Source organism: Oncorhynchus mykiss, chromosome Y (assembly GCF_013265735.2).
Source record: "Oncorhynchus mykiss isolate Arlee chromosome Y, USDA_OmykA_1.1, whole genome shotgun sequence".
Lineage (NCBI taxonomy): Eukaryota > Metazoa > Chordata > Actinopteri > Salmoniformes > Salmonidae > Oncorhynchus > Oncorhynchus mykiss.
Window position 1 is genome coordinate 35495283 of NC_048593.1, and position 10567 is coordinate 35505849.

Genomic DNA, 10567 nt, shown 5'->3' on the forward strand with positions numbered 1-10567 from the left:
AACTTTTTTTTCATTCTTATTTATTGGATGTTACCTAAGAGACATTGACAGTTTGTAAAAGCTGCATAACATTGTGCTCCAATTCTCATTCATGGTTACATTTCCATGGTTACATGTCTAAGACAAAAGATAAAGTAATCATAATACACAATCTAGTATTCCACAAAATACAAACAGGATTTTTAGCATACAATATATTGCAAGATTTTCAACATGTTCCAAATTATGCAAGACGGGAGAACATTAATACTTTGGCCTCTTCGGTTTCTCCCTGAAATAAAAAGTAAAATTAATATAGAGCAGAGGGAATTTAACATTTAGCATCATAATTGACAATCTACCATGTATGTTTGAGAATATTTTAGGCAGCATCTTGCATGATGCAGTATTTCTGGAGTGGAGAGATGAGGCAGTTGTACTTGAGACGTTTTCCTCCTTTTGGAGTGTGAGCAAAATGCAGGTCACTACTGTACAGCACAGTGAGCGGCTCTGACAAGTCTCTCAGATACCACCACCTTCCTATCATATACTGTCCACTCCCACCACCATCTGTCTGTCTGCTCTCAGTCCTCTCCCGCCACCATCTGTCTGTCTGCTCTCAGTCCTCTCCCGCCACCATCTGTCTGTCTGCTCTCAGTCCTCTCCCGCCACCATCTGTCTGTCTGCTCTCAGTCCTCTCCCACCACCATCTGTCTGTCTGCTCTCAGTCCTCTCCCACCACCATCTGTCTGTCTGCTCTCAGTCCTCTCCCACCACCATCTGTCTGTCTGCTCTCAGTCCTCTCCCACCACCATCTGTCTGTCTGCTCTCAGTCCTCTCCCACCACCATCTGTCTGTCTGCTCTCAGTCCGCTCCCACCACCATCTGTCTGTCTGCTCTCAGTCCTCTCCCACCACCATCTGTCTGTCTGCTCTCAGTCCTCTCCCACCACCAGCTGTCTGTCTGCTCTCAGTCCGCTCCCACCACCATCTGTATGTCTGCTCTCAGTCCGCTCCCACCACCATCTGTCTGTCTGCTCTGTCCGCTCCCACCACCATCTGTCTGTCTGCTCTCAGTCTGCTCCCACCACCATCTGTCTGCTCTCAGTCCTCTCCCACCACCATCTGTCTGCTCTCAGTCCTCTCCCACCACCATCTGTCTGCTCTCAGTCCTCTCCCACCACCATCTGTCTGCTCTCAGTCCTCTCCCACCACCATCTGTCTGCTCTCAGTCCTCTCCCACCACCATCTGTCTGCTCTCAGTCCTCTCCCACCACCAGTCATGTACACTAACTGTAGGATGTCTGAAGGAAAACAGACTGAAGGAAATGTACTCACCCATCTGCCTCAGCCTTCTTCCTCTTCTCAATGATCTGTGACGGACAAAACACATGATTAATAAGACAACCTTTCCTAGTTTGTGTCTCAGTATGCCCTGACAACTGTCACAACCCTGTTAAGAGCCATTAAACCGTCCACTCACAACCCTGTTAACTTCACTAGGGTAGGGGTCAGCATTTGGAATTTTGGATGAAAAGCGTGCCCAAATTAAACTGCCTGCATAGGATATGCATATAATTAGTAGATTTGGATAGAAAACTCTAAAGTTCCCAAAACTGTTAAAATAATGTCTGAGTATAACAGAGCTGATATGGCAGGCGAAAACCTGAGGGAAATCTGATGTTTGTAGTTAAGTGATTGCCCATCCAATATACTGTCTATGGGGTCAGATTGCACTTCCTAAGGCTTCCACTAGATGTCAAAAGTCTTTAGAACGTTTCAGGCTTCTACTATGAAGGGGGAGAATAAGAGCTGTTTGAATCAGGGGTCTGGTTGAAAGCCTTTAGTTAAGTCATGCATGCGGCTGTGAGCACGAGCTCCGTTCCATTTAATTTCTAAAGACAAAGGAATTGTCCTGTTGGAATATTATTGAAGATTTATGATAAACATTGTTTGACATGTTTCTACAAACTATTGGAACCATTTTGACTTTTTGTCTGGACTTAGTGCCCGTGCATTTGGATTACTGGACTAAACGCGAACAAAAAGGAGGTATTTGGACATAAAGATGAACTTTATCGAACAAAACAAACATTTGTTGTCTAACATGGAGACCTGGGAGTGCCATCAGATGAAGATCAAAGCTAAGTGATTAATTTTAATGCTATTTCTGACTTGTGACACCTCACCTTGGCTGGAAAATGGCTGTATGGTTTTGTGGCTAGGCGCTGACCTAACAATCGCAAAGTGTGCTCTTGCCGTAAAGCCTTTTTGAAATCATTAGATTTTCATAAATATGCACTTTATCGAACAAAACATACATGTATTGTGTAACATGAAGTCCTATGAGTGTCATCTGATGAAGATCAAAGGTTAGTGATGAATTTTCTCTATTTCTGCTTTTTGTGACTCCTCTCTTTGTCTGGAAAAAATGGCTGTGTTTTTCCTGTGACTTGGTGGTGACCTTGTGGTGCTTTCACTGTAAAGCATTTTTGAAATCAGACACTGGCTGGATTAACGAGAAGTATATCTTTAAAATTGTGTAAAATACTTGTATGCTTAAGGAATTTTAATTATGAGATTTGTTGTTTTGAATTTGGCGCCCTGCACTTTCACTGGCGAGGTGGGACGCTACCGCAGAGCCATTAAACCATCCACTCACAACCCTGCTAAGAGCCATTAAACCGTCCACTCACAACCCTGTTAAGAGCCATTAAACCGTCCACTCACAACCCTGCTAAGAGCCATTAAACCATCCACTCACAACCCTGTTAACAGAGCCATTAAACCATCCACTCACAGCACTGATCTTCTTCCACTGCCTGTCCAGCTCTGCCTTCTCATTGGTCTCCTTGAAGCGGCGAGTCTTCCTCCCCTCAGACATCTTGATGCCATACTGGAAAGCAGCCCTGAAAGGACAAACACAGTTTGCCTGCAATTAATATTAAATTACTTGGCCCGATTAAAAGCCTTTTATAGAAATGCCAAGGAATCCAATGATGTGTCTATCACTGTGTGCTATAATGAACGTATGAAACAAGGGATTCCAGGTTCATTGTTGAGACAAAGCTCTAAGATAACCTACTTTGGCAGAGCCTCCTTGTTGTTCATGTATTCACTGTATTCATCCTGAGTGTCAAAGTCCCAGCGACCCAGAGGACCCTTCTTGTTACCCTATAGAGGTCAGAGACAAAAACAGAGGTCAAAAGTATGTCAACCACACCACAACTAACTGTCACATGACTAGAAAGACATGGCAGACTATCAACCCAAAGGTCTATCTAGGAGGGGAATAAGGATTAAAAGATGAAGCACCAACCTGGTCCATCTTGGTGTAGTCCACCTCTTCATCACTGTCCACAGCCAAGTCGTCCATACTGAGAACAGAGAGAGAACGCCCACATCACACAGGTACACTCACTACAGCAAATTACCTGGTATATTAAGCCCAGTGTCCACCCTACTTAAGTACAGTGATGTGACGGATGAATCGGGGGACTCACGTAGCTGGGTAACACTCAGCATAGCTGTTGGACATGCCAAAGAAGTCTCCGAGCTTCTCCTCTTTACGGCCACGCGACCCAGCAGTAGCTCGCAGTTAAGGAGGCCAGCGGACAAAACATTTCCCCCCTATCCAGTCTAAACACTGGGAATGAAGACATATGTCCCCCCTATCCAGTCTAAATACTGGGAATGAAGACACATGTCCCCCCTATCCAGTCTAAACACTGGGAATGAAGACACATGTCCCCCCTATCCAGTCTAAATACTGGGAATGAAGACACATGTCCCCCCTATCCAGTCTAAACACTGGGAATGAAGACACATGTCCCCTCTATCCAGTCTAAACACTGGGAATGAAGACACATGTCCCCCCCTATCCAGTCTAAACACTGGGAATGAAGACATATGTCCCCCCTATCCAGTCTAAACACTGGGAATGAAGACATATGTCCCCCCTATCCAGTCTAAATACTGGGAATGAAGACACATGTCCCCTCTATCCAGTCTAAACACTGGGAATGAAGACACATGTCCCCCCTATCCAGTCTAAACACTGGGAATGAAGACATATGTCCCCCCTATCCAGTCTAAACACTGGGAATGAAGACATATGTCCCCCCTATCCAGTCTAAACACTGGGAATGAAGACACATTTCCCCCCTATCCAGTCTAAACACTGGGAGTGAAGACATATGTCCCCTCTATCCAGTCTAAATACTGGGAATGAAGACACATGTCCCCCCTATCCAGTCTAAACACTGGGAATGAAGACATATGTCCCCCCTATCCAGTCTAAACACTGGGAATGAAGACACATGTCCCCCCTATCCAGTCTAAACACTGGGAATGAAGACATATGTCCCCCCTATCCAGTCTAAACACTGGGAATGAAGACATATGTCCCCTCTATCCAGTCTAAACACTGGGAATGAAGACATATGTCCCCTCTATCCAGTCTAAACACTGGGAATGAAGACATATGTCCCCTCTATCCAGTCTAAACACTGGGAATGAAGACATATGTCCCCCCTATCCAGTCTAAACACTGGGAATGAAGACATATGTCCCCCCTATCCAGTCTAAACACTGGGAATGAAGACACATGTCCCCCCTATCCAGTCTAAACACTGGGAATGAAGACATATGTCCCCCCTATCCAGTCTAAACACTGGGAATGAAGACACATGTCCCCCCTATCCAGTCTAAACACTGGGAATGAAGACATATGTCCCCCCTATCCAGTCTAAACAAGGGGAATGAAGACATATGTCCCCTCTATCCAGTCTAAACACTGGGAATGAAGACATATGTCCCCTCTATCCAGTCTAAACACTGGGAATGAAGACACATGTCCCCTCTATCCAGTCTAAACACTGGGAATGAAGACATATGTCCCCTCTATCCAGTCTAAACACTGGGAATGAAGACATATGTCCCCTCTATCCAGTCTAAACACTGGGAATGAAGACACATGTCCCCCCTATCCAGTCTAAACACTGGGAATGAAGACACATGTCCCCCCTATCCAGTCTAAACACTGGGAATGAAGACATATGTCCCCCCTATCCAGTCTAAACACTGGGAATGAAGACATATGTCCCCTCTATCCAGTCTAAACACTGGGAATGAAGACATATGTCCCCTCTATCCAGTCTAAACACTGGGAATGAAGACATATGTCCCCTCTATCCAGTCTAAACACTGGGAATGAAGACATATGTCCCCCCTATCCAGTCTAAACACTGGGAATGAAGACATATGTCCCCCCTATCCAGTCTAAACACTGGGAATGAAGACACATGTCCCCCCTATCCAGTCTAAACACTGGGAATGAAGACATATGTCCCCCCTATCCAGTCTAAACACTGGGAATGAAGACACATGTCCCCCCTATCCAGTCTAAACACTGGGAATGAAGACATATGTCCCCCCTATCCAGTCTAAACAAGGGGAATGAAGACATATGTCCCCTCTATCCAGTCTAAACACTGGGAATGAAGACATATGTCCCCTCTATCCAGTCTAAACACTGGGAATGAAGACATATGTCCCCTCTATCCAGTCTAAACACTGGGAATGAAGACATATGTCCCCCCTATCCAGTCTAAACACTGGGAATGAAGACATATGTCCCCCCTATCCAGTCTAAACACTGGGAATGAAGACATATGTCCCCCCTATCCAGTCTAAACACTGGGAATGAAGACATGTCCCCCCTATCCAGTCTAAACACTGGGAATGATGACATATGTCCCATCTATCCAGTCTAAACACTGGGAATGAAGACATATGTCCCCTCTATCCAGTCTAAATACTGGGAATGAAGACATATGTCCCCCCTATCCAGTCTAAACACTGGGAATGAAGACATATGTCCCCTCTATCCAGTCTAAACACTGGGAATGAAGACATATGTCCCCTCTATCCAGTCTAAACACTGGGAATGAAGACACATGTCCCCTCTATCCAGTCTAAACACTGGGAATGAAGACATATGTCCCCTCTATCCAGTCTAAACACTGGGAATGAAGACACATGTCCCCCCTATCCAGTCTAAACACTGGGAATGAAGACATATGTCCCCTCTATCCAGTCTAAATACTGGGAATGAAGACACATGTCCCCTCTATCCAGTCTAAATACTGGGAATGAAGACACATGTCCCCCCTATCCAGTCTAAACACTGGGAATGAAGACATATGTCCCCCCTATCCAGTCTAAATACTGGGAATGAAGACATATGTCCCCTCTATCCAGTCTAAACACTGGGAATGAAGACATATGTCCCCTCTATCCAGTCTAAACACTGGGAATGAAGACATATGTCCCCTCTATCCAGTCTAAACACTGGGAATGAAGACACATGTCCCCTCTATCCAGTCTAAACACTGGGAATGAAGACACATGTCCCCCCTATCCAGTCTAAACACTGGGAATGAAGACATATGTCCCCCCTATCCAGTCTAAACACTGGGAATGAAGACATATGTCCCCTCTATCCAGTCTAAACACTGGGAATGAAGACATTGTCAAGTCTAGCTATGTAAGCCAAGATAATGTGGCTCTCTGGCCCAAACAGTGAAAAGGATATGTTTCTCCTGGCCACTGGGGAGTTGCTGCAAACTTCTCATTGATCAGCTTGATCTGGTCCTTCACTGATCCTGGACCTGTATGGTCCGAAGAGGATAGACAGGCCAGAGGTCAGAATGTGTAGTTGGGTTGAATGGGGATCAATAATACATTTTAAAAAGAGCATGTTATTTGTATGATATGGTTGATGAATTACCTGTCTCAGTCTCCACGGTCTCATCGTCATCTGCTCTGGGCTTCTCGAAGTAGCTGTGACGTCTCTTTTCTTCCTCCTTGTCTCTTTCTCTCTCCCTCTCCCGCTCCCTCTCTCTGTCCCGCTCCCGGTCCCTCTCTTTCTCCCGGTAGCGTTCCTTCTCCTTGTCCCGGATGGCCTTGGAGGTAGATGGGGCGTAGTCCCCGATGTCATCAAATATGCTGTTAGGATGGAGAAAGGAATGGTTCAAGTTCAATGGGAACAACAGATCTTCAAAGAAACAGAAAGTGTTTAAATGAAAACCGCCTTTATGGAGAGCCACAACACTGACCTTACGTCTGCCTCGGGTCCTGGAACTTTCTTCTCATCAATTTTCACCCCTGTAAGAAGAAACCACTGGAAATCACTTAATTGTGAACTGTAGATAAACAAACGGATGCCATGAAAAAAGGGGTAGGTATCAGTATCCAGTTGTGAACCAATCAAAGTCATTAAGGCCAACCTCCTTTTTCCTTCTTCTTCATCTTCTTGTTGCGGGTCCCTTGTCGCAGGTAGGACAGGATCTGGGTCAGCTTGCTGATGACAATGTCGTTGGTGGTGAGAGTTGTCTGAGCCTGAAGAGAGAAAAGTTATGCATACCTCTACATAAACCATGACTGTAATAGACATTCTATGTTATTGTGGTCTGCAGTGCAGTCGGACCTCCATGGTGGGGCAGTCGGCCTTGCTGCGGATCAGTGTGGTGGGGATGTCGGTGTCTGCGTACTCATCCTCCAGGTCCACTACGTATGCCATACGGCCGGGCAGGAACAGCTCATTCCTCTCAAACTGGCGGCCCTTGAACATGATCCGGTAGATATTCCTTCCTGAGGGTGGAGCAGAGAGACCGTCAACACCACCAACCAACTGGAGTGATTTACCTATAAATGGGCTCAAATTCCAGTAGATAAGGACTATTACTTACCTAGACGTGTCTTGAACTCTATTTTCTCCTCTGGTTCAATCTCTTTCCTGGAGGAAAGAATACAGGTTAATTTCTCTGGAATGAGGACACTGGAGAGCTCGTTCAGGATAAAAATAACATTCTATGCTATGAGAAAATAATGATGAAGAGTGGGGAAAATATGAATACACATACTTGACTTCCTTTGTTACTTTTTCAATCATATCTTCCTCCTCCTTCTCCTTGCTGGTGATCTCAGCACGTACCTGCAAGTAGACAAGCATGATATCTATGTCAACTATTTCCTGTAGGTCGACACAGTCCCTTGCTTGTTCCATTATATGGCACAGCAGAGGATGTTTCCTTCACCTCTGGGTCTACACTGCAGGAGTGATAGAACAGGGTGACCTACTTTGTATTTTCACTCTTTTCAGCGAGGGAGGGAGCAATGACAATGTGTCCCATTGGAACAGCCAAGAAATTAGCATCCCTTAGCTTCAGCATACTTCAAACCAGATATCTTCTACAATATAGATGGCATTCTACAACTACTACATGACTGTTACTGATCATCTGAGCTCAAGCATCTTCAGAATCGTTAATTTTAGGTTAAAATGCATCTAAAACGTGACTCAAGTTTTATTGACAGGTCCAGGTTAAACATGTAGATAGGGGAGACAGTAAGAGGGATAAAAGCTCAGGAAGTGAGTGGTGGAAAGGGAATCAAACCACTGCCCTTAGGGGCATTTTGGTCAGGGGGCAGCAGAACTACCACTAGACCAGCTCCCCGGAACTTGAAACGCTATTCTAATGGCAAAGACCAAGAATCTGGGCGGTCAGCTTCTGTTTATTAATGAACCCTAGCATCATGAAAAGGACAGTAGACTGACCTTCTGCAAAAGGGCAAAATCCAACCCTTTCACCAAGTGAGTGTGTTCCATGTCACCACCCAAGAACTTAGACTCTTGGATCATCTGCCGTCTCTTCTCAGCTGCTGAATTATCCCTGTCGACACAATACATCACCATGGACATTCATACAGAACATGTCCATACACCACCACTCCCGGTGGGGAGTAGACAGTAGCATTATGGGAAACTCACGCCTCGGCTGTGGGCCCCACTGCTCTGTAATTGGCTGTTGTGCTGATGAGCTCTGTCTCCTCGTAGTCCTTGTTGACGCCATCACGACGCTCCCGGGCACGGTCACGGTACTTCTCAGCTAACTCCCGCTCCCTCTCCACTTCCTGCTGACGCAGCTTGGCGTAATAACTTATAGGGGTAGCAGAGGGCAAAGGTCAGTGGGTGACAGCTGAGAGACCTCAGGCAGTGTGACAACAAACATTCCGTTTAATCAAATTATAAGAGACAGTTATAGGCTCTGCCACCCTTAATGAAAGAATCACCTTTTCTTCTTCCGCCTACGGGCTGCAGGATCATCCTCTTCGCTGTAGTCCCGGGGCATCCTGTAAAAAAGCTCATTCAGTTCTAGAAGTGTTGATTCAAAAGACTGTGTACTTGGACTTAATCCCCAAATCTGCCATTTCATTAATATATTTGTGATCCAACAGACTACTCTATGGCACTGTAAATCCATCACTCACTCATGATGTCTGGAGGATTTGGAGGATGGGGGAGCTGACGAGGGCGTGGCACGAGGGGTCATCAAAAGTTTACGGAAGTCCTCATTCGTCAGCTTGGACCTGAAAAAAAAGGTGAGGGGAGGGTTAAGTCGCACAATATGTGTAGTCTAAGGTAGTCTTGGAAGACTTTCAGATCATTCATACTCGTCCAAATGTACGGCGAACCAATCAAAACATCTCAGACATATTCAATAAGTGTCATCACACTGGGTCCTCTGTTCTCATGACCCAAAGGTTGATGTGGTGACCAAATGTGTTGTCATGCAAATACTGTAAACGGCAACAAAAGCCTCACTTACTGAAGTGCTGACCGGTGGTCCTCCACCTCATGCCCATCCGGAGCCAGAGGGTTGGAGAACGACTCCGCTGTAAAATAAAGAAGTTAGTACCTGCGGACGCCATTTTCCCGGGGAGAACTGGCAACTGTGCCAATTGGAGCGCGCTTCACTTCGACTCCATCGAATGAGGTTAACTTGTACTAAATAATTAATACGTGGTTGACGCCACTGCAGTAAAACACCAATTAGCTAAGAGTTCACAAATGGCTATCAAAATAGACATATTGAGCAGTTATACATATAAAATGAGGTAATTGAGAGGTTACTTTTTCTTTGCACGATTGCCAAACAGTGGCTACTCAGACAGGCTATTTAACAGTAGCTAGTTAGCTAGCTACCTATCATAGCTTGTTAACTAACAAACACCCCTAGCTAGTTACGGTTGTCTTTTGAGTCTGGAAATATGAATCCATATAGCTATATACATTGCTAATGCAACGTGTAAACGTAATATTCAGTAACGTTAGCTGCACAGACAAATGGGGAAAGTTATCAGTAGCGAACATCCGCTATCTTTGTTAGTTGGCTAGCTAGCTGACGTTAGCTCACACAATGCCAAATAAATTAAACTTACTCTCTCGTTCTCCTCGTTCTCGTTCCGGCATGTTGAAAGAAGTTGGTCTCACTCAAGTAAAACAAAAAGTTTGCGATCAACTATTGCTAGATTTATAACCTAGCTATGTTGTTGATGGTGATGTGTGCTGTGAAAACGGAAATGACAGTCAACATTCGATTGGTATGGTCTTGATTTGCGGCGCAAACGTTACGTCAACCTTAAACTTGGAATGTAATTGGGTGAATTCTCGAATTTAGCAAAGCTTCTTGAATGTGATTTGTTGATATGGAGAGTGGGTGGGTTCAGCAACATTCATCTAAAGC

General features: G+C 45.1%; 1 protein-coding gene across 1 annotated transcript; it reads right to left on the bottom strand.

The window, feature by feature from the left end:
* Positions 1-2: 2 nt before the first annotated feature.
* ik (IK cytokine) lies at positions 3-10434 on the bottom strand. Its single transcript, XM_021591553.2, has 19 exons — positions 10263-10434; positions 9650-9716; positions 9312-9410; positions 9114-9173; positions 8812-8979; positions 8599-8713; positions 7904-7974; positions 7730-7776; positions 7468-7631; positions 7268-7379; positions 7097-7145; positions 6769-6986; positions 6574-6649; positions 3482-3565; positions 3298-3355; positions 3064-3152; positions 2779-2887; positions 1317-1351; positions 3-271 (listed from the first exon to the last, which is right to left on the bottom strand). Exons 1-19 carry the CDS (start codon positions 10291-10293, stop codon positions 244-246), a joined length of 1680 nt encoding a protein of 559 aa, XP_021447228.1. The 5' UTR covers positions 10294-10434; the 3' UTR covers positions 3-243.
* Between the last annotated feature and the right edge of the window lie 133 nt (positions 10435-10567).